Raw genomic sequence first — 22,521 nt, 5'->3', positions numbered from 1 at the left:
TCAAAGCAATCGGACACTGGAGCCGACCTGTATTCCAAAGTCGCGCAGCTGAATGGGTGCGGGGTACTGCATGTCGTGGTGGGGTGGATCATGCACTGTATGACTTGCAAGAAAGCCTTGTAGGTTCCTTGTATAGCCTTGTCAAGCACAAGTATTCCGAATGAAGATATGAATAATGCACTAGGATCATTGGAGTAAACGTTTCTTAGCCCCATAGACAAGGCATCCATTTTCTTGTTGTGGTGGAGATAAAGTGGAGAATGGGAAACTGACGTCGAGACCAAGAACCTCCGTCTCTCCCCCAACAAAGCCCCACGGTTGTCTCTCCTTTCGCTCCCGGGCCTTGCCCTTTTAACTTCCCACCAATTTCTTCTAATCTAACTAAATATCTTCCCACGAGGCCACGTATTCCAATTGCCGGCGTGACCTTAAGGAGTGACCTTGATTTGTTTTGGAACTGTGGGTGGTACCGTGTCTTGGCTACCGTGCTGGGATCGACCCGTAGCAGATCGTACGCGGATCGGACTCTGGGGGGTGCTTTAATCTAAGCCACGCTTACCAGGACAGGAAATTCGACTAGGGGCTTAGGGCCAAACCTCGATCATTTTTCAAGTTTCTCTCCCTCCAAACCTTTCTTCCTTCCTCCACCGCCACTTCGGCCTGCAGGCGCATTCCGCCATGGTCCGTTTACCGCTCCCGCAGCGACTGAGCTCGCATCTTACCACGAGAAGCGCCACCTCAACACCCGGTCAGAGCAGGAGTACTAGCCCTATGCGCATACCATCTGACGCAAAACCTTTGCTACTCAAAGTCACGGTCATTCGGGTAAGGCTGAATCAATCTCACCTCCCCCTTGCCAGGCAGCCGCCAATACGAGCTTGTGACCCCACAAAAAAGAACATCGGCTAACCTATGTCTTCTTGCATTGGAATAGGGACGAAATCTTGCAGCGAAGGATCGGGGTGGCACAAGCGATCCGGTAAGTGACTTGATCGCAATTCCCTGAGCCCCAAGATTCCCGGTTCTGGTTGCTAACAGGCGGGATATACAGTATTTGGTTGTGACATTAGGAGAAGGAAGGCAGTCGACACCAACGATATTCAAATCACTAAACCCGGAATGGAACGTGTCATTCGAAATGCCCATCGGTGGTGTCCCGTTGTTGGAGTGCATCTGCTGGGATCATGACCGGTTTGGCAAAGACTACCTGGGCGAGTTTGATATTGCATTGGAAGATATCTTTGTCGATGGGCAAATCAAGAAAGAGGTAGGAGATACCCCGCAGTCCACACAGAATTCTGGGGTTGAGGATCAAATGGTTGACTCTGATATGCGTAGCCAACTTGGTACACCCTCAAGTCGAAACGGGTATCGAACCGCAAGAAGAAAAACAAGAAAAACAGTAATGTATCTGGCGAGATCCTGCTGCAATTCTCACTTTCGGACTCGGCGAGCCCAAATGCGTCGCCATCAGACACATACCGGAAATTTAAGAAGGTCGTATGCGCCGGTGATGATGACGACCCAATTGAAATTCCGGCGGTTGACCTCGATGATTTGGACCGTGATGAGGAGACTTCCGATGAAACTGACGACCCTTCGAAGCCAGAGGTTGTTGAAAAACGCCGTCGAAGGCTTCGTATGGCTCGCTTAAGAAAGAAGTCTCTTGCTGCTCGCGCATACCAATTTTCGGGTGCCGGGAGCGGCGTGCAGGGTATTGTCTTTATGGAGATCGTCAAAGTGACCGATCTACCTCCTGAAAAAAATGGTACGGGCTACTATTCATATTCTCACACTGCACATGGTTGATCTGTTATACTTTAGTGACGCGGACATCGTTTGACATGGATCCTTTTGTCGTGACTTCTCTTGGAAGAAAAACGCTCAGGACTCCTGTTATACGTCATAATCTGAACCCCATTTATCACGAGAAGATGGTCTTTCAGGTAATGCGGCATGAGAGGAACTACACGATTGGTTTCACGGTAATGGACCGAGACAAGTTCTCAGGCAATGACTTTGTCGCCTCTGCCGGTTTCCCTCTGCCAACTTTGATCCAAGCTGCCCCGGAGGCAGACCCTGAGACGGGTTTATACCACTTTGTCGAGTCTGAAGAGGATGAAATTGTTCCGCCGGCAAAGTCTAGTACTCGGCTTCCACTTAGCTCCTCTGCATCGTCATCCAGCCTTTCCAAGATGTCGCGGCCCACCATGAGGTCACGTAACTCAGCTACTTCTCTTTCAAGCAACTCTGTAATTGAGGCTGCCAACAAGGCCGGTCCCACATCCGTGCCAGAATCATCCAGTCCAGTGGATAGCAGCTCCAACCTACAGGTGCCCACCGTCACATCTACAGTCACTTCAGAGCCTGAGAATATTCCACCAGCCGATGAGGAAGGTTTGCGTTCTTATACTATTCCTCTGGTGCTTAAAAACCGAGAACGATGGGAAGACAAACATACACCGGAATTATTCTTGAAAGCCAAGTACCTGCCATATAGTGCCCTTCGACAGCAATTCTGGAGACTCATGTTGAAGCAATACGATGCGGATGACAGCGGCCGCATTGACAAGATTGAAATGACTACCATGCTCGACACTCTTGGATCCACACTCAAGGAATCGACTGTCGACGCCTTCTTCGAGCGTTTCAACGGCGAGAACGATGCCAGTGCGACACCCGACTTAACCGTCGACCAGGCCGTGATGTGTCTCGAAGATACACTACAATACTTGCAAAAGAAGAATGCCACGGCCAATTCCCAGAGACCAGCACTTGCACCGTCATCCTTCGGCAGTCAGGATAGTGAGGAGCCATCTAGCGGCGATGAGCTCGCTGTAGAATCCAGCACCACCAAGCCTCACAATGCTAACCCGGATTCAACAGCAGTCCCAACACTCTCTAGCGACGAGGCGGATCAGCCCAGCTCGAACGACGAATACCTCCGACCTGATGATCTTGGGGATGAGCGCGGTGAGGAGCACGTGGTGGAAATCCGCGAATGCCCGCTTTGCCACCAGCCTCGCCTTGGTAAACGATCTGATGCGGATATCATTACTCATATTGCGACATGTGCCAGCCGTGACTGGCGGCAAGTCGACAACCTGGTCATGGGTGGATTTGTGACCTCGAGCCAGGCTCAGCGCAAATGGTACTCCAAGGTTATCACCAAGATCTCCTACGGTGGCTACAAACTTGGAGCCAATTCGGCCAATATCCTCGTCCAGGACCGGATTACCGGCCAGATTAATGAGGAGCGTATGAGTATTTATGTCCGCCTTGGAATCCGACTGCTTTACAAGGGTCTCAAGAGCAAGGACATGGAGACGAAGAGAAGTAAGTCTTTTGCCAACTCGTGCCAAGTATCTCAATTCTAACAAAGAGGTCTATAGTTCGTCGTGTGCTGAAATCCCTCAGTATTAAGCAAGGCCGAAAATATGATGACCCGGCGTCTGTCAGCCAGATTCGGGATTTCATCAATTTCCACCAGCTGGACATGACAGAGGTGCTTCAGCCTATTGAGAAATTCAAAAACTTCAACGAGTTCTTCTATCGTGCCTTGAAGCCCGATGCCCGACCGTGCTCGGCCCCCGACGATCCAAGGGTTGTCGTGTCCCCAGCCGACTGTCGCTCAGTGGTCTTTGATCGCATGAACGAAGCCACTGGAATCTGGGTAAAGGGACGAGAGTTCTCCGTGGAGAGGTTAATGGGTAACGCCTATCCTGAAGACGCCGCGCGGTACCGCAATGGTGCACTTGGTGTGTTCCGTTTAGCACCTCAGGATTACCATCGTTTCCATGTGCCAGTAGATGGAATCATGGGTGAGCCCAAAATTATTGAGGGCGAGTACTATACGGTGAACCCGATGGCTATTCGTTCTGCCTTGGATGTTTATGGAGAGAACGTGCGAGTGTTGGTCCCAATTGACTCTGTTGCCCATGGTCGCGTCATGGTCGTCTGTGTCGGCGCCATGATGGTGGGTAGCACAGTCATCACTCGCAAAGCCGGTGAAAAGGTTTCCCGGGCAGAAGAGCTTGGATACTTCAAGTTCGGCGGTAGTACGCTATTGGTCTTGTTTGAGGAAGGAGTCATCAACTTTGACCGTGACCTAGTGGACAACTCCAAGGGCCCATTGGAGACACTGGTAAGAACTCGTCTGTGCCCTCCACTTCATCTTAGTTGATACTGATATTTTTTGAAATAGATTCGAGTTGGTATGTCAGTTGGTCACAGCCCTGATATCCCTCAGTATGAACCGGACATGCCCAAGAAAGCAGAGAATATCACTGCTGAGGAGATGCAAGAAGCCAAGCGTCGTATCGAAGGCAGCCTTGCACCTCCACCCCCAGGCGGCGCATCTCAGGTGGATGACGCCATGCAATGATCCTGGGGATCATTGTATATTTCAACTATATAACAGGGCACGGGCTCAACTCCTGTTCGCTCAAGATTCTGGGAGCTTTTTGTTTTTCATTGAACATATTACGTGTTTTACATGTGCAATTCCGGCGTCGGGGGGTTTAGTCTACATAGCGTATTTCATCTAGTGGCATCTGCTCAGTTAATTTCCTCTCGGAATTGATGAATTTGGCAGCTTTTCAAAATGACATTGCATGATCATAGGTAACAAGCTATGCTAAAATTGCTATACTATTCTTGAACGCTAGTGACGTGGTGGTTTAACTGTAGTTCAAGTGCATGTAGAAACCGTTTTCTGAGGGGGTTCCCAAAGTGGACTAGCGCCCCACGCGCCCCGACCAAAACAACCGCGTGCCCGAATCCCTCCAACCCACCTTCTGCGCTTCCCTTGCCGCCCGCAGCCACTTCATTGCGGGCATGATAAAGACTCTCTCAACACCTTGCGCATTCGAACCTCCTTGTAATTATTCTCGCCTCCAATCTCACGCGCCTATCAGCCCCAATTGAGGGGACCGCGACGGACAAGAAATCGGCCCGACTCCAAACACCAACGCGAGCAACTCGGATCAAAACCTGGTCGCGACCACATTCCACCAGGGGGGCTCTAGTTAATCGATACCCAAGGAAAAGCTACCGACATCGAGAGACTTCAAACGCGAAATAGCGGAACTCGGTGATTCCAATTCACCTGCTGAGGGGTCACGACCCTCTAAACCCCAACCTACGATCCCGCGTGATACCTGCTTGACATGACCATCGCGGTCTTGGCGGCTCCTATCACGAAAGTAAAGCGCCGCGAACCGCTGGGGACGATTGCAATGGCCGCGACACAGGCGCAGTCGCGTTCTGGCCGAGGTCGGCCGCCGAAACGGCTGAGCACTTCACAAGAAGGTTTGGAGGAAATTGCAAATCACGCTGAGGCGAAACGGAAAGCAGGTGAGTCTTCTTGACTCCTTGGAAGATCGGGCGCTCGGCTGCATTGGGCGAGGGACGTGAAGAATGGGAGGAATGTGAAGTTACTAACCACACGCTTTTTGCAGATTACGAAGAAGATTCAGAAGGATTTCGATTTTCAAGGAAACCGACGAAGAGAAATAGACCGTCCATAGAACCTGTTCCGGAGAGTACCCAGTCAGATGTGGAAAATGCGCCTCCGAAATCTACGCCACGCAGAGGTCGACCGCCCAAGAAACGGCCAGCTGAGGATGAGAGTGCCAGTGCAGTACCGACGAATGGGAAGACTACCGAACTTCCGACAAGACGGGGGACGAGGAAGGTTGCTAAGACGGGAAATTCGGAGCCGGAACCGCCAGTGAACTCGACACGCTCATTAAGGAATCACGAGTCGCCTTCAAATGCGCCAACGGAGAAAAAGGGCAAGAGAGGGCGGCCAGGACGTCCGAGGACGAGCGATACCAACGGGTTCAAATCACCAGAACCTTCAGCAGGTACGAAGGTGGCTCTGCCATTAGCGGATACTCCGGTTATCCAGCGGAACAAGGAATTACGTGGTACAAAATCTGGCAAGGGGCAACGGCGAAGCAGTCTGGGGATGCGGGGGCGAAGGGCCAGCTCTCTGATTGACTCGGGGGCGTCCAATGGTAAGGAATATTCGGTTTTGATATTTTGGTGGAGATGAGCTAACTTGTGTTTTGCTCTAGCATTACCGCATCGAGAAGTTGGCACTGCTGATTTTTATAAACACATTGCGGATGAAGGTCTCCCAGAACCGCGCAGAATGCGGCAGCTTCTAATTTGGTGTGCAACACGAGCGCTTGGAGACAAGCCCACGGGTTCGCGCTCGGAGGATCAGAGTTCACGCCTAGCAGGTAATTCTTCCTTTTTGGCGGCAAGAGAATTGAAGCTGACATGCATTAGCCCGTGCGATCCAAGATGAGCTGTTGAAAGATTTCTCCACCAACTCGGAACTATCGAATTGGTTTAGTCGCGAAGACGTCAATCCACCCACTGTGGTAGTGAAGAAGCCGAATCCAAGGAACATACAGAATACAGAAAAGATCAAGGAATTGGAGGAGCATATACAAAAGTATGGCTAGCAGCACCATCGACCGAAGGCTTCAAGCTAACATTATATCACAGGCTTCAAAAAGAGAGACATGCTCTAAATGCACTTCTCAAACAAGCACCAATTCCACCTGTCAATGCTCCTACACCCGATTCTCCCCAAGCCTCCAAACGTTACCCCAAGAAAACCCAACCTCAAATCGACTCCTCTCTTCTCGACCCCTCTCAACAAGCCATCCTCAAATCTCTCCATTCCTCTGTCCCAATCGCCGAGTCACAAGCGAAGGACGACACCTCTCCTCCAACAGTCCTACCACCTATGTCCCCATCTACCATCTCAAACCGCCTTTCCCAAATCACAACAGGCCTCGCCCCAACACTGGATGCCTTTGCAGCCGGGATCCACGATATCGAGCTATATAGTTCCAGCGCCGACGCTGTCTCATCACGAATACTTCGCATTTGTGCAGAGCGGCTAGAAGAGCGCGACGCACTGGTTGCCCGGCAGCGTATCGCCATAGAAGGCGACAGCGGAGAAGACAGTCCACCAAAATTACGGGAACGTCCACGGGAAGACCTAGGCCTTATTCTTGGTGCACTCAGTCGTGTCGAGAGACGGTAATAAGCTAGCAACTCATTCCTTTGAATTTTCCAGCGTCCTTTGCTTTTCGGTCTTGTTTTCTACCCTACCTTTCCAGGGTCTGGAGTGACGGTTATGATCCTGACGAACCTGCGTCTTTTTTGATCGGAAGGAGTAGGGTGCACATTGTGGTTGGTTGGTTTGCATTGCCATTCGTTCCAGCATGGAGTTCCGGTTTTCTAATATACTGTGGGGGATTGGATCTTATGTTCTTTCTATTTTGTTTTACAACGGTTGTTGTACCTATATCCTTAACATGACTGAGGAGGCTGGAAGTAAATTAGTGAATGAATGCCGGACATTGAAGAACCTGTGACTGATTACGGACTAGTAGATGGTTAGCCTAAAATGTAGGATACACTTTGATTGTTTGTTGGAAGCAGCCGTAACCATGAGAACTCGTCGAGTAAATGTATCTGCAGACGAGCATCCACTCATCAATCCGTTCCTGGAAGTAATCCAATAATATAAACCCAGATTAAGAACCATATCACTCTGTTCATCACAACTACTTCAAGGAAACTCGACATAAGAATTCACCCTCCATCTCCCCAATCCCAGAGCTAAGTACATTAACCCTCCTCTCCTTACCGACAGGCTCAAAGTCAAACCTCATAAGCAAAGTAGTAATAGTTTTGAGAACGTTCGTCATAGCCAGATTCCTCCCAATACACATCCGGTGCCCAATACTGAAAGGAATCAGGAACTTGCCTTTCTCTTTGTTATACTTCTCATCGAGCCAGCGATCAGGAATATACTCTTCATGATCCGCACCCCATATGTCGGGATTGTGGTGTAGGACATGGTTGGATATACAGACACTTGTCTGATATAATTGCGATTAGTTGATGAACATAATTTCGATTAACTGTTGGTAAGGAAAAGACTTACTCCCTCAGGGATATGGTGACCTGCGATTTCGATGCCGCCGGGGTAACCCACTCGACGCCATAGAGGCATGTTGAATACCGGGTTAATGCGGAAGTTCTCTCTGACGCAGGCCATTGTGTAGCTTAGAGACGCCTCCAGGCCTTCAATAGGGTATGAGATTTGGTCATTATGTAAAGGCGGCAGCTTTTCATGAAGTTCTTGCGTTACAGTCACGAGTATATCGGGGTTGTGCGTTAGATGCCAAAGGAGGAGTGTCAATGTGCCTGATGTGGAATGGGATCCAGCCACACTTTTCATGAATGGTGAGCTTTAATGTCACAGGGACTGGACTCAAAATGTAACTTACAGGACAGCAAAAGCCTCAGAATTAATCTCTTGCTCCGTCAACCTGGAACCACTTTCCGGATCAACAGCCTCAACAAGACTCTTCAATAGATCTGGTCGTTCAGATGGATTGTTGATCTTAAAATTCACACAGCGAGAGCATATATCCTTCAGATTATTCCTGCTCTTGACAAGCTGTCTCATCCATGGTACAGGCGACATTCTCGCGAGTGTTTTCCATAGGTCTTGGAAGGGTAGTTCACCAATAACACCGGCTAACAAGAGGTGATCATTAATGGCATGGAGCTCATCTGATTTTCCCTTAGCTTGTACACCAAATGGCTTACTGAAAGCCACTTCACCGAGGATGTCGAGGACGTATAAGGAGAGGACACTTTTGAAATCGAAGACTTCGCCTGTCTTTTCAAATGCTCGCAGTTTATCAATTAAAACTTTCATCTGACCTTCGATAAGAGGTTCCAATTTCTGGACTGATGCTTGCGAGAATCCATGGGATAATTGTCTGCGTCGGAGAGAGTGAATCTGCAATAGTTGTTAGATTGATACACAGTCCATATTCATAGTCTAAGTCTGCTCACATCCTCGTTCGTACCACCGAAAAGATTCGGATTAAAGGCCGTAAATGCGTTGTAGAAATCCGATTTCCCCATCTTTCTTCCACCCTTGTAGATTGGTGCAATTGCTTCTCCTTCCCAGAGGTGGAGGTGATTGGGTCCGACGCGCACAACGGGACCATATTGCATGTGGAGTTCGAGGAGTTTCTCGTGTAATCGCAAGTTGTAGACATAGTATGCCTTGTAGCCATTGGTTAGAGTTGCGAGGAGGGGTCCGGGGTATTTGCTTAATGGGTGCAGGAATCTCATGTACACAATGTAGATCAGGATCACAGCTGTCGAGAGGGTTGTGATGTTTATCATGTCGTTGGTGTTCCCCATGGTGGTAATGAGTGGTATAATAAGTTCATGGTATATTCTTCACTGCGTTGCAGTTCTTATTAATTGGTCTCGGTTATTGGTGTACGTCGATCACTCTCTGTCGATCATCGATGGTACCAAAGTTCGGCAGTTCTGTCAATCGGGGTTTCCCCGCGGATCAGATGCCGTGGGGTTTATCCACATTGTATTATCGCCCATGAGATGATCATTTCAATGTATGGACATACAATAACCCAAAGCTTGTTCTTCTGTAGTTCAACTCTTCCATAAGCTATCCACTACACTCTGTCTAAAGTAAACATTTACGCCAACAACAACTCGGCCTGGTCCTTAACAGCCTTCATGGCACACTTCCACAGCTCCGGCCCAAGACTGACCCTCGCAACTCCCAACTGCCTAATCTCCTGGATCCCCAAGAACCCTTCCCTCAAATTCATCTTCACATTCACCATCCCCTTCAATTCCCTCACTAGAATCTCCACCTCCTCCTTCGACACACCCCGCCCCTTAGGCCCACCCCAAACGAAAACAGTACAAGCCCCCGCCTCCAAAAACGCCTTTCCCCGCACGACGGCATCATCCACCGTCGTCCCTTCCTGGGCCAACACATCCGTCCGTGCATTCAGCGCAAAATCAGGAACCCCGGCCTCCTTCGCTGCTTCAACCACGGTCCTCACCCGCGCAACAGCCTCGTCCAGCGGCCGCAAGGTACCGGCCGCATTGTCCATATCCTCCAAGTTACAGCCCACCGCGCCTAGGGCGATGGCTTCTTTGATTGTCGCCGCTAAGCTAGGGAGATCCTCGCCGTAGCCATCTTGTAGATCCACTGTAATTGGTAGGCCAGGGTTGACACGGTGGGCGGCAGATACGATGATCTTCAGAGCGGCTAGGTTCTGGGCTTTTGTGAGGTCATTGTCGTCGACGCCGAGGCAGGCTGCGATGGCGAAAGAGGCTGTGGCGAGGGCGCGGGTTGTTGGGATGGAGGCAATGACTGAGGCGGTGCTGGCGTCGTAGGCGTTTGTGAGGATGATGGGGTCTTGGGGGTTGTGGAGGGCGCGGAAGCGTTTGGCGATGTCGTTTTGGGTGGGCATTTTGTAGATTGGTAAATGGTATGCTGAGGGTAATGGTATTATGGTATTTCGAAGAATTTCTACGAGCAATTGCAGAGTGTTTTATACCACGATGCTTCCGCGGGTCACCGTGAGTCATTTCAAACACGAAGTTGTGGCCCACTTAGATGATAGATCAAGTCTGTGCATTTTACCAATCTCGCACCTCCCCAGATGTTCCCGACTTCATTGCAGCCTGGATGGGAACCACGCATCTTTCGTGTGCTCTGTGGAGCTGATACTTGCAGCCGACAGGTCATAACTCGGGACCCTTGATCCGCGTCTTTACGCGATTATATTGGAACAGGGTAATATTTGTGATAGGCTGCAATGTGCACCGTGTTACAGTGGGACCTGCATATACGACCCAAGGCAGTGTCTTTACTTCAGCTACTTGTGTTGTTTATCTTGGTTTTGCCGATCATGCTTCCTGACTAGCCCGGTCTCCTCGGCCCGAAATGAGCACCACGCATTGTAGATCTCAGTCCCCCTTTGTTTAGCTCAATCACACAGCTAACTGTACCAAGCACACATCTTGCCATGATGGTGAAAGGTCTGTGCAGGGAGAAGCAACCCCAATGTTCAATTCCCCCTACGGGAACATTTCCTCTTGCGCAGAAGATCCTGCAGAGAACAGTATTGCAGGTCAATAGCTTACTGCTCGACATATCGCGACATATGCAGGTGACATTGAATCAAACATAGTTTACTCAGCTCAGCCCAGTACTCAGCTCAGCCCAGATTTCTGCAGAAAGCTAAAGGGATTACCCAGTCGAAACATCTCGGCAGTGGAAAAGGGCGACATACAAGTGATATAATGTACGTTCGATGATACAAGGATGGCAAAAATAGCTACGTGAAACGACACTTCTCCCCAGTAGCCAAGCCTCCACATTGAGGTCCTACCTTATGACTTCGGCTGGTATCAATCAATGGCAAGAGATCATATGATGCCATTTCTAAGCTCCGAGCTGCACGATGGTAGTGATCTGCGACCAGCCCCTTGGGGATGCTGTGCCACCTGAGCTTTACCGATCTGATCTACTGTCCGATATAGTAGTCTCTTGTGACCCTCCTGATTGGTCTCTTGGTGGGGTTTCGCTGTGCTGGTAGCCGACCCTCGCAATGGACTATACAGGTCAGAAAGACTAGAACGGGGTTTCGGTGGGGATTTAGTTTTGATTTCTATTCACGTGTTTATATTATAATTCTTGTTTAGCCCTCTGCTCGCTGGGGTATTAAATGCTGCCCATGGGAAACACCGTTATAAAGTATCAGCAGATTGGGCAGTCACAATATCTCTTCCCCTTGACTTTTCTCAACCAAAGCAGTAAGTACCCGGATTGGAGGTTATTCTCTATGCTCCGTGCTGAGCTCTCACAGATCATGTCCAATCAACCACTCCCATTGAAGATCACCATCGTTGGCGCCGGCATAGCCGGTCTCTCATCAGCCATTGCCCTCTCCGATGTCAATCCTAATCATCAAATCACAATTCTCGAGGCCAACCCGGCCCTCAGCGAATTCGGTGCCGGACTGCAACTGTTTGCCAATAGCACCCGCCTCTTACACAAATGGGGTCTCTCCCCGTCCATGGAAAAGGTCGCCTGCTCCGCTACCCACATGTCTATCCGTCGCTGGAAAGATAACACTGAATTGGTGCGCAACATGAACAGTCCAACTAGTTTATGGCTCTACGGCTGGCCTCAATGGCAAGTCTATCGCCCGGATCTACAGCAAGCGCTCTTTGAGCGAGTACAGCAGCTGCCTAATGTGTCTGTGCTCTTTAGCAAGTCAGTCAAGTTAATAGACCACGAGACGGGGGCTGTGTATACTGATTCAGCCGGTGGGGAGGTGATCAAAGCGGACCTTACGATTGCCGCGGATGGGATCTGGTCTAAGGCCAGACGTTGCTTGCCCACGACGAAGGACGTGATCCCTACTCCATCTATGGAGCATGCCTATCGTGCCATGATCCCACGGGAGCGAATGCTCTCTCATCCGCTAACTGCACCGCTTATATCCTCGCCCGAGGCTAAGTCGTGGGTGGGCCCTGGGGTGTTTATCCTGGGTTACACCGTTTCATCAGGCAAGTTCTACAACCTAGCGATTATAGTTCCACGGCCAAGTGAAGGAATGCCCCTTGGATCCTGGAACGAGCCCGCTGACGTGGAGCGGATGCGGGCACTTACCTCCGACTGGTGCGAAGAAGCGCAAGTATTGACTTCTCACGTGCGGGCTGAGGAGTGCGTTGCATGGACCCTTGGGGAAATCGGTCCTATCCAAAGCTACATTTGTCCATCTGGACGGGTCGCGCTAGTTGGGGATGCTGCACATGCTCTACTTCCGCATGCTGCACAAGGGGCTGGGATGGCGATGGAAGATGCTGCGAGTCTGGCGGAATTTGTAAGCTCTTTGTGGTCGAGGGAGGATCTACCGAAGGATCTGCCAAAGGTGCTAAGCGCGTGGAGTCGGTTCCGACAGGCTCGTGTGGAGCATCTGCGTGGTATGAGCCACGGGAATGCCAGTGATATGACTTTGCCAGATGGTGACGAGCAGATTGCGCGTGATGTGAAATGGAATGCGATTCTTGATATGCAGCGGGCGCAGGCGGAGTTAGCTGAGTTTGGACTGGAAGAGGTTAGAGAGAAGGTTATCAGAGAGAGACCATTGCCGGATCCGACTTCTAAAAGCACGGTGGACCCGGGTGGTAGAATGTGGATTAGTGGATATGATATTCGCGAGGAGAGTCAGAAGTTCTGTCGCGAACATTTGGCAGTTGAACAAGCTAGATTGTGAGGATTTGCTTAGGTAGCAACGTGTTGTTTTTTTCGGGCTTTCAACTCCTTTTCAAGAGATCGTGATGTCTTTAGTTAGATTGATTTTCTTTTGTAGATTTTTGCATCTCTGAAGTTATCTGATTCGAAATTTAGAAAGCCGCTCATGTCCTCCATCTCAACTATGATCATTTTGGGGAATACTGATGGCAGGGATGCGCCAATCGCTAGCATATCAAGGCATGTTTCAGGCGAAACTTATAAAGAGGACCACTCATTATACATTGGATTTGCTCAATTGCAGCGACAGTGTGGCGTTCGGCGCTCAGACCCTAGAGCAGCACTAGGATGAGCTTGCCAAGTATGTGATATGTAAGGCCTGTACTGGTAAGATCCTTAGTCATGAAGAAAGGAAAAGTCATCAGTATCAGATCGGAGTGGAAGCAAACTGGTGATTCCAGGAACGAGGGATCGACAATTTCTTCCTAGACTTTTAATCAATTTCACGTAGCCCACAGATACGGAGTGATACATGAAGATTTGAAATAACCCATGCACTGATCTGCGAGCCTAGTGAAACATTGAGAATAGTTCATGCACTGCTCATGCAAGCCTGGGGGGAAGACAGCCAATCCTAATCCAAGATTACCGGCACAAGATCAGATCGTATTGGTTTCAGCTCCTTCAGCCCGCTACTTAATCACAGATCCCACTCATAACCTTAGCCTCTCCATTTGCAACTATTCTCAACATTGAACATAGTCAAAACTGCTAAAATGGCGTGGAATGGAGGAGCGGGCTCATGGGGCTACTCATGGCGGTCCGCACGATGGTTCATTATTACCTGCATCGCCATTGCGCTATTCTCAAGTACGAACACTTTCAGGATTTAGAAGCTGCCACTGACTATGATTAGCAAACTTCCTTTACAGCTATATTGTTCCCATTCTCCCCGTCATGATCAGGGACCGTCTTCATATCGATGAATCCCAGGCACAATATACCACATCCCTCGTCCTATCGGCCCATGCTTTTGTGGGACTTATCACCGGTCTTCCGACCGGTTATATTGCGGACAAAATTCCAAGTCGACAAGCTTCTTTTCTGGCTGCTCTTATCGCAGAAGCCATAGGAACGGTTCTGGTCATGATCGCAACAAATGGTATTTCAGCCTTTGGTTTCCTAGAGCTAGAAGCTAATCTTTCGAACTAAAGTGCCTATACTTCTCATCGGGCGATCTATACAAGCTGTTGGGGGTAATGGAGCGTGGATTGTTGGGCTCGCGACGGTCGCCGATACCGTCGGACAAGAAAATACCGGCAAAGTACTCGGAGGCGTTTCCTCATTTTTTAACTCCGGACTGCTCCTTGGCCCCATGCTCTCTGGTACACTTCTGCAGCTGTTTGGTTACTGGCCTACCTGGATAGTCGCCATTGCGGTACTGGTTATTGATATCGTCATGCGGCTAGTCATGATCGAGAGCCAATCGAAGGACAGTAATGGGGAAGCGACTACCGAAGCTTCGGCAGATGTACAGTCTAGGATAGTGGATGAGGATGCTAATGAGCGGACTGCTCTTATTTCCCCATCCCAACCCCAGGAGGACTGCCCCAAGAGCGACGAAGTCCTTGCTGAGAACTTCTACAAGGCCATTTTGACCAATCCTCGCGCAGTTACCGGCTTACTTTGTCACTTCACTGCTGCTTTTATTCTAGTCACTTTCGACACTACATTACCGCTTCATGTGACCACCGAGTTTGGTTGGGGCCCTGCAGAGGTCAGTCTTATGTTCCTGATCCTCCAGCTACCTTCCTTGGTTTTTAGTACCTTTGTTGGTATCTTAAAGGATAGAGTAGGCACTAGGGCCCCTACAGCTCTCGGTTTCATCTCAAGCGCTGCCTTTCTCGTTATGGTTGGCATTCCGGATCATAGCATGGGGTATACAGGGCGTGTCATTTACATGGTGGCCATTGCTGGCATTGGCATTGGATGGACATTGACTGCTGGCTGTGGTATCATTGAAATCACACGTAAGTTGAAGCTCTACTCGGAATGTTTGTGCCTCTTCGCTAATTTTCTTCAGATGTAATGAAGGAGCTTGAGGACCAGCGCCCGGGTCGATTTGGTTCCAATAGTAAATTCTCTTCAGGGTATTCCATTTGCAAAATCTGTTTCACTTTGGGTACACTATTAGGGCCCGTTTGGACCGGCTTTATGACAAGAACCCTGGGATATCCATATATGAGCTACAGTGTCGGTGAGTCTTCCTTCGTCTTTTCTAATAGCCTATACTACCGTCGAAAAATGTGCTAAATACGCTTTTCAGCAATCTTATCCTTGGTTGTCGGGGTTCTTGCAGCAATCTTCCTTGGAAGGAGACCAGCATCTGACGACAGTTTTGAGCGTTGATGAATTCTACGTTATTGTCCAGTGTCCTAATTATCAGGATGACATTCCTTTAAAGCTTAATCCCTGTGCATTGTAGAAGCCGACTTTTGATCTAGATTGATATTCAACCAGCCATGAATTGAGACTCTTATCAAACTCACCAAAACCGACCGCTTTATCTCGAGGACGCGTATTTCAATCATCATGGAACAAGAGATGATAAGACCATCGGTCAAATCATTGGTGAAGAAGCGCAATGGTCACATTCGAGGGTTTCAATTCTTACTTGATTCAATGGCCAAGCATCGTTTGGGCCCATTCGCAGGGGGCGGAGCAGCTCGCAGCGCTACGACCAGCTACATGGTTACAACAAAAACTTCGATGATCAAAAAGCCTGAGAACTAAGTCACTCATTATACTAACACGAGAATAAGTCCGTCAAAATAGGACAACCGCGCAACAGACACCTAATTACCCAAACAAGATAAAAAAAAACAACAAATATAGCAAAAACTCAGACGTAGAATGGGGGCCTCGGTGATTTTGGTCGTGACTCGTGGAATCGTATCTTCTATGTATGTCCAGACTGGAAGTCCAGATAGGCGTCGATACAGACTTTGTCGGTTGAGGGGACGAAAGATGCAGACAGAGAAGGAAAGGAATGGAGTAGCTATAGGCGCAGGGTAGGATGCAAGGGAATGTGTAAAGTATAGTGAGCTTCCAAACTCCCGCCTCAGCTGTGACTCCGGCGTAAATAGGGATTGTTTTGGCCCGAGGAATTAAGAACAATTGACAGAGCGAGAAATCAAGTATAAAAAAAAAAACAGCAAGCAAGCCCCCCGCCTGTGTTGCTGTTGGAGGGTAAAGGCAATATCATGGACTTCGATCGATCGTGTTTGATCGTTGAGGTTCACGGATGCGAAATCTCCAAGAGGACTCGAATTAATCGAAAGACGCTGAAGGAACAAAGGAAAGGAAATCAAGGCAGAATATAAGGAGATGCATAAGAAAAATCAGAGAGAGAGAGAGAGAGAGAGAGAGAGAGAGAGAGGCAGCAAGATCAGACAGATGGGATTTTATCAGAAACTGAATAACCCGCTACGCTTCTTACCCAGTGGATAGACCACAAGGGCAGCCAGGAAAAGACCCACAGTCGTCCCGATGGCAACCTGAACCATACCGTAGCCAATGTCAAAGGCCACGCCCGTGCTCTGGTCCCTAGCTTCAGAAGTAGACATGTTCTTCGCCGCATCGACAAAACCCTGCGTTCCATTGCTCACAACATCATACCGAGTGCGGGTCATTTCTTCTGCTGCAGTAATCCCCGAGATCAAAGATCCACTAGCCGCCAGACCAGAAGGAACAAGCACCCAGATAGCAGGCAGCATTGCGGCGGCAGCAAGGCCGTGCCGAAGACGACTGTAGAAGTTGCCCAGGATACCGATGACGAAGGCGCCAAGGGCATTGGAGATTTGTGTATTAGAGTAGAAGCGCTTCCCACTGAAGTAGCTGACCACGTAGCCGGCGAAGGAGATAACGAGCATGATAGGGATCTGCTTCAATTTGGAATGGTTGACGATGGCTAGACAGACAGTGAAGAGTAACACGAATGGAAAGCGTTGGAGGTACTCGTTCGTGATAGGGCTAGCAGGGCATGTGTATTCCGTTGAAGCCTGGGCATCTAGGAGGCCATATACAGCTGTGCCGATTGTGATTCCGAATCCCAAGAACAGGGAGTAGATTATTGCGTAGACCATCCGCACGGAACCTGCAATGATGCTGCCGGATTGAAGCTCTAGGCTTGCGCAAAGAACCGTGTATCCCGGTAAGATGAGGGCAATGGATGATTGGGCCAGTGCTGAGAAACAAAATAGTGGATCGCCTTGGTATCGTATACTTCCGAAGGCGCGAGCCAGGAATGAAGTCAACACGGCGGCTGAGACCTCGAAGACATTCGAGTACAGGCTCGATTTTGGGGAGAGAACGAGCTGCAGGATGCCGAGGAGACATCCTAGTAAGAAAGCAATTGGCATGTCGATTGGTCGCGCGTTGAAGGCGAAAGGTCCAACACATGCACTTGCGCAGCCGTGGGCAAGAACTTGGAGTACAAGATGGTATTTGTTAGGCCTTGCTTTTGTTTCATCTAATCGCTGGATAGCCTCTTCCACTCCGATCACATCGTGGATCACCTCCTTGTAGATCTCGTGTACATCTGCCAGTCGGCCAAGGTCAACTCCTTGGCTCGACCGGACGACTTTAACCTCCGTCGTGTGCGTGGAGGCGTCGTCAAAGGAGATAATCATGCAACCGGGGAAATACAGAAACTGGCCATTTATTTCCAGCACGCGGGCAGTCATCCGCATATACTCCTCTAGTCGATGAGTTGGTGCACCGTACTTCATCAGGGCACGACAAAGCCGCATGAGATATCGTTGGCGTGTAAGAATCTCTGCGATGTGAACTGTGATCCGGATTTCATCTGCGAGATGGTCCGCCCTAGCCCATCGATGTCCCTTACCCCCCACTGCACCGCTGCTGTGGGATCGCTTCAGCATAGCAAATGGAGAGGTACTCTTTTGTGATGAGCCAGACCCAAAAGTACTGCTCGACCGGCTGGATGATTTTTCATACCATTTCCTAGGCCGGTGTGGTCTCCAGATAGGATCAGGACAGAATTCATGTTCACTGAATTCTGCGGAACTCCCCTTTCTGGGACGACCCCACCGGCTTCGGTTGGGGCTATAGTCTGGAGGCCCTCCAGTTTGCTGGTCGTATAGCTTCAGGATGGAGGATAGAATGCCTCCACGGTATTGTTTTGGCCGTTCGACATAGGTCTCTGAGTCTCTGCCATCACTGGGAGTGACATGGCCAGAGTGAGGTCCTGGAGAGGGAGGGCGAATGCGAGGCAAGAAAGGATACTCACGACGGGACATTTGTCGCACGCAATGAAAAGATTCGGCTGTGCGTGGTGTATATTCATTCTCGTTTGTTAGGTCGTCGAATAGTTGTTGTTTCTCGCGGAAGCTGATCATAGGAATCTCATCCCCATCTTCGTTTGGAAATACACCGTCAGTCGGAGTAGATGCAATTGAAGATACTAAGCTAGAGCGGGGACTTGGCTTCGGAGATTTTTGTGAGCTCAGAAGGGGTGCTAGTCGTTGAGCTCGTTCTTGTGCATAAGATACTGCCCGCCCTTTGTCATTTGTACCGAGTCCAAGCTCCTCTATCTTTCCGGTACCCGATGAGCTTGTCTGGTAGCTGATCGTCAAGCCAGTGACATCGGCTGGCGCGCTGGGGCTTTCTTCCACCAGTGAGGGTGAGGCAGGAGGGTCTGCAGGAGGGTCCACAGGTGCCGTTGCCTGGAAGAAAGGAATGTTGGCAGTGGGTAAGGGTCTCTGAGGGAGCACAGTCCCCCTTCGGTCCAGTCGGGAGTCAACCCTAGCTCCGTCTTGTTGCAATAGCTCTGCCTCTTCCACGGTGAACTTGACACGATTGGTGCTTTTGAGAGGGCTGGCATTCCGATGCCTGCCCTGTGCGCCAACATCATTCGACCTCTCATCCCGATACGTCTGCTGGCCCTGGAACCCATCATTCGGCAGGGGCAATGATGCTTGACGTGACACTGAAGATATTTTGCTTGGTCCTGCTCCGTTATCAGACACACTCGAGCGGCGGGAGACTGGGAGCTCAAAGTAGCCCCCCGCCATTCTCTTTTCGTGATATCAATCGTCTTTTTTAATATGAAACAGTCCACCTCAGCTCAAATCAGTCCTGAGTAAAATGGTTCTCCGACTTTCGATTTTTGGTGTAATCTTGTAGGGCCAAGTATTGTAACCTGGCAACGGTCAGCTATGTGAGACCCAAAAGGAGAGGGAAAGATCTCCAGTGAACCCACATGAGCTTCTATTGATAGTCCACTAGTAAACGTCAAGAGCTCTTCCAACCTTGTTTCTTGGCTTGGGACGAAATGACTGGTGGCCACAAGGGCGTCCGGGGGATCGGGGGTTTGGCAGGACTGTTGGATGGAAGGACCGCTTCCAGGAATGATATTATGTCACAAACAACATCATCAAAGATGAGGCGACTTAAGTTCAAGGTAATTATGACATCAAACGAACAAAGATTATGGAAGTGAACAGGACGAGTTTAAAGATGAAAGCCGGATATCCACGGTTGGACTATGCGGCTAGAGACAGCCTAAAAAGGGTGCTGCCCTAGGGACCACATGAAGTCTACAGGAGGGGGGAATGCCCCTCCCGACTTCCCCTATGATTTTATTTTTTTAATCGATTTCTTATTTGCCACCATGATAAATCACCGGGGTCTGACTCTAAGAATGGTTTGAGAATTACGAAACACGATCAAACGCACGACTCTTACTTCATCCAGCTCCTCCCCAAACGCCTCCTTTTGCCGGGTATGCTCCGAGACGAGTAAGATCGACAACCTGGATTGTATCTTATCGAATATTCCCTGATCTGAGCTGTAGTTGATCAAATCAAAAAGCGGGTCATCAGCAAGGTGTCCAAGCTCAATGCTAAAGGAACAATCTCGGTTCCACCAGAGGCCATGAGGTACCACAAGGCCCAAAGCCCAAATCATTTGAAAATACAGATAAAAATCCTAAAAAATAAAAATAAAAAATAAAAAAAAGCATAAGCTTCTGTAGTCTCTAGATGTAATTAAGATTGATATCCAGTAGTCCAGAGAAGGTTTGAAGGATTCGAATATTCACATGTAGATGCAATACAGTGGAGTCGACGCGAGGGCGGCAAATGTGCAATTTGGCATATTGCAAGAGCTATAGATAACGGTCAGGGACGCGTATGCCCTGAATGCATAGAGGGGCGATTTAAAATATGTCTCGATCAACCCCTTTGCATATAGGACATGAAATGTATGCATTATGTCTGTTCCTGATCGACAATTGCTCCACAAGTTATCCGGAGCTGTACAATGGATCCATTACTTTTGATTGCACCATCGGAAGGAATCTTGGCCCTTCATATCCTGCTGTACCCAGATCATCAACAACGCATGCGGGAATCCGCATGTCTGATTGGTTCATAGGCCCCGAGAAACGGTCGATGCAGAAATAACTAGAATCTTCATGATCACAACTTCAAAAGTGATGACTTGACACTGAACTAACTATTCCCGCCACTCTCTGTATGATCTATGACCTACATCTAGGGCTTTTACATAGTACAAATAATTCTTGTACGTGCGCGCATGCCTTCGCAAAACAAGAGCGTGTCCATAATGATGTCAGCCGGTGTCTCATAGACAGAGCCTTGTTGCGCGTCATTGTATCACCCACAGCCCCAGCAAGGGCTAATTCCAGGACTCACTAAAACTGGCTGAAGCTCTGACAATTAAGCTTCCGTGGCCCTGGATCCCTCCGGCCCTGCTAACGGCCCCACGGGCCCGCGATCTTCGCACATGAGCGCTTACATCGACGATCATGGGCCGAGGCCGAAGTTCCCCTGGATCGGCATCCCGAAAGCAAGGCAAAGGGATTTGCTTTTTACTTATGGATTGCGAATTCCTCTAAGAATAGTCATATCATATTTGATCAAGACATCTATCCACCTCGAAACGGAAAGCTCCACTCCACCCCTTTTCCCATTCGTGCTCGCTGCAGCAATGCGACCGCACCACTTCTCCGTGTCACCCTTTCCCCCTCCAAGTTGCACAGCCCCTCCGGTGAGCCTGCCGAGGTTGTCCGTCCGACACGGACGCAGGGACCAACTGTTAATATGTGAGCTAACGTCCGTCATAGTGACAAGCAGTGTCCCACGCCGGGTTCCCTACTTGGCACTCTGCAATAGACCGGGTTGGGGAAGAACAAATCTGCTATAAGATCACGTTCTTGATAATCTATTTTATTTTAATCAAGGAACCCAGGTACAAGGTTCATTAATGATAGTACTGTTTTCCCTCCGATAGATCTACGAACTCTATTCTGCACGAACCGTGGATCACTTCATGACTGTTCCCTATTCCGGAACCCGAGATCTATAAAAATAAATAAACATCCACGGTCCACGGGTCACAATAGTTGGCAATGTCCGAGTTGTCTCGAATATCCCCAAACACCAACCAACATAGGCATCCATGATAACTTGGTTTTGTGTCGCATTCACATTCAACAGAGTGAGCACTAGTAACGCCAATCTCTTTTCCTTACCATCAATGAATGGTCCGCGAGGAATGTGAGTGGAAAGTTTAGTTTATATGAGGATCATGTTCGTCGAAGCCTAAGCTCCACTGGGAACCTGATACTTTGAGTTTCTCGGCCCGAGTCTAGATCTATAGTCCGGGTTGGTTTCAGTGTCAGGTGGGAGCTACCAAACAATCTTCTTTTTCTAAATCTGGCTTGCGGATGCTTGAAGAGGCAGCGGTTGGGCAACCATAAGATTATTTGAATCTAGAACCCAATGAGGGAACTATCATTCCCAATTTGGAAAGAGGCTTCGATTAGCATGGTGGGTTCAGCTTTAATGCTTGGGGTGTTTAGGTACCCTACCATAAACTCCGGGATAGTTTGATTTGCCATCCTAGTAACAGGGTCCTGGGCTTCGCTTTCATGTATTGTTCCTTTTGGTAGGAGTCCGTGTGGACTATTGAGCAATTGCAGAGCCCGGTAATGTGATTTCGTATCCATTAATATATATCAGGAATGAGTCTGATATCAACCTCGGAGGAAAGGCATAGGCATTGAACAAGCATTCCTAGAATAAAGTATACAGTATCACATTTGATGTAAGATCCAAAGAAGGCTACGAATATGGCCTCCAAAGCTCGGGATCTGACACTCTTATGTCTTGCACCTGCTAGGTACCAGGTTCGTCCCAATCACAGATAACAACGAGTCCCGAGGTCTGTAACCTAAGACTATTATCACTACTAGCAGACTCTCGCCTCGTCCGGGAATTCCGCATCTGCCGTCCAACCGACAGATCTCCTCCATCCCTGTAGACCCCTATAGG

The 22,521-nt window shown here is 49.2% G+C and overlaps 8 protein-coding genes across 8 annotated transcripts; 5 read left to right on the top strand and 3 right to left on the bottom strand.

Annotated features, from left to right (window-relative positions):
- Window positions 1–163: 163 nt before the first annotated feature.
- Window positions 164–4,453, top strand: N7503_006788 (putative phosphatidylserine decarboxylase Psd2). The gene is made up of 8 exons (XM_057066335.1): window positions 164–511; window positions 568–825; window positions 935–979; window positions 1,052–1,267; window positions 1,339–1,768; window positions 1,825–3,336; window positions 3,393–4,144; window positions 4,205–4,453. Exons 2-8 carry the CDS (start codon window positions 679–681, stop codon window positions 4,382–4,384), a joined length of 3,282 nt encoding a protein of 1,093 aa, XP_056920016.1. The 5' UTR covers window positions 164–511; window positions 568–678; the 3' UTR covers window positions 4,385–4,453.
- A 715-nt stretch (window positions 4,454–5,168) lies between these two features.
- On the top strand, window positions 5,169–7,066 carry N7503_006787 (Mis12-Mtw1 family protein; the record flags this gene model as incomplete). The annotated part of the gene is made up of 5 exons (XM_057066334.1): window positions 5,169–5,355; window positions 5,460–6,020; window positions 6,081–6,248; window positions 6,298–6,466; window positions 6,520–7,066. 5 exons carry the CDS (start codon window positions 5,169–5,171, stop codon window positions 7,064–7,066), a joined length of 1,632 nt encoding a protein of 543 aa, XP_056920015.1.
- Window positions 7,067–7,592: 526 nt separating this feature from the next.
- Window positions 7,593–9,255, bottom strand: N7503_006786 (uncharacterized protein; the record flags this gene model as incomplete). The annotated part of the gene is made up of 4 exons (XM_057066333.1): window positions 7,593–7,910; window positions 7,976–8,264; window positions 8,322–8,842; window positions 8,899–9,255. The coding sequence occupies 4 exons, from the start codon at window positions 9,253–9,255 to the stop codon at window positions 7,593–7,595; spliced, it is 1,485 nt and encodes a 494-aa protein (XP_056920014.1).
- A 302-nt stretch (window positions 9,256–9,557) lies between these two features.
- Window positions 9,558–10,346, bottom strand: N7503_006785 (isocitrate lyase/PEP mutase family protein; the record flags this gene model as incomplete). The annotated part of the gene is made up of 1 exon (XM_057066332.1): window positions 9,558–10,346. The coding sequence occupies one exon, from the start codon at window positions 10,344–10,346 to the stop codon at window positions 9,558–9,560; it is 789 nt and encodes a 262-aa protein (XP_056920013.1).
- Window positions 10,347–11,750: 1,404 nt separating this feature from the next.
- On the top strand, window positions 11,751–13,163 carry N7503_006784 (FAD-dependent oxidoreductase; the record flags this gene model as incomplete). The annotated part of the gene is made up of 1 exon (XM_057066331.1): window positions 11,751–13,163. The coding sequence occupies one exon, from the start codon at window positions 11,751–11,753 to the stop codon at window positions 13,161–13,163; it is 1,413 nt and encodes a 470-aa protein (XP_056920012.1).
- A 754-nt stretch (window positions 13,164–13,917) lies between these two features.
- N7503_006783 (MFS transporter) lies at window positions 13,918–15,550 on the top strand (the record flags this gene model as incomplete). The annotated part of the gene is made up of 5 exons (XM_057066330.1): window positions 13,918–14,011; window positions 14,058–14,303; window positions 14,356–15,171; window positions 15,225–15,398; window positions 15,468–15,550. The coding sequence occupies 5 exons, from the start codon at window positions 13,918–13,920 to the stop codon at window positions 15,548–15,550; spliced, it is 1,413 nt and encodes a 470-aa protein (XP_056920011.1).
- A 183-nt stretch (window positions 15,551–15,733) lies between these two features.
- On the top strand, window positions 15,734–15,934 carry N7503_006782 (uncharacterized protein; the record flags this gene model as incomplete). The annotated part of the gene is made up of 1 exon (XM_057066329.1): window positions 15,734–15,934. The coding sequence occupies one exon, from the start codon at window positions 15,734–15,736 to the stop codon at window positions 15,932–15,934; it is 201 nt and encodes a 66-aa protein (XP_056920010.1).
- A 674-nt stretch (window positions 15,935–16,608) lies between these two features.
- Window positions 16,609–19,236, bottom strand: N7503_006781 (threonine/serine exporter family protein; the record flags this gene model as incomplete). Its single annotated transcript, XM_057066328.1, has 1 exon — window positions 16,609–19,236. The coding sequence occupies one exon, from the start codon at window positions 19,234–19,236 to the stop codon at window positions 16,609–16,611; it is 2,628 nt and encodes an 875-aa protein (XP_056920009.1).
- Between the last annotated feature and the right edge of the window lie 3,285 nt (window positions 19,237–22,521).

Source organism: Penicillium pulvis (assembly GCF_028828015.1).
Source record: "Penicillium pulvis strain IBT 33274 chromosome Unknown contig_5_segment0_segment0, whole genome shotgun sequence".
NCBI lineage: Eukaryota > Fungi > Ascomycota > Eurotiomycetes > Eurotiales > Aspergillaceae > Penicillium > Penicillium pulvis.
This window is presented reverse-complemented; position numbering and strand designations above follow the sequence as displayed.

What these genes read in the sequence shown, in the direction of transcription:
- N7503_006788 (XM_057066335.1), top strand. Translation starts at nt 679, where the DNA reads ATGGTCCGTTTACCGCTCCCGCAGCGACTGAGCTCGCATCTTACCACG. An exon ending in GGACATGGAGACGAAGAGAA is followed by an intron (nt 3,337 to 3,392) that starts GTAAGTCTTTTG and finishes AGAGGTCTATAG; the next exon opens with TTCGTCGTGTGCTGAAATCC. An exon ending in AGGGCCCATTGGAGACACTG is followed by an intron (nt 4,145 to 4,204) that starts GTAAGAACTCGT and finishes TTTTTGAAATAG; the next exon opens with ATTCGAGTTGGTATGTCAGT.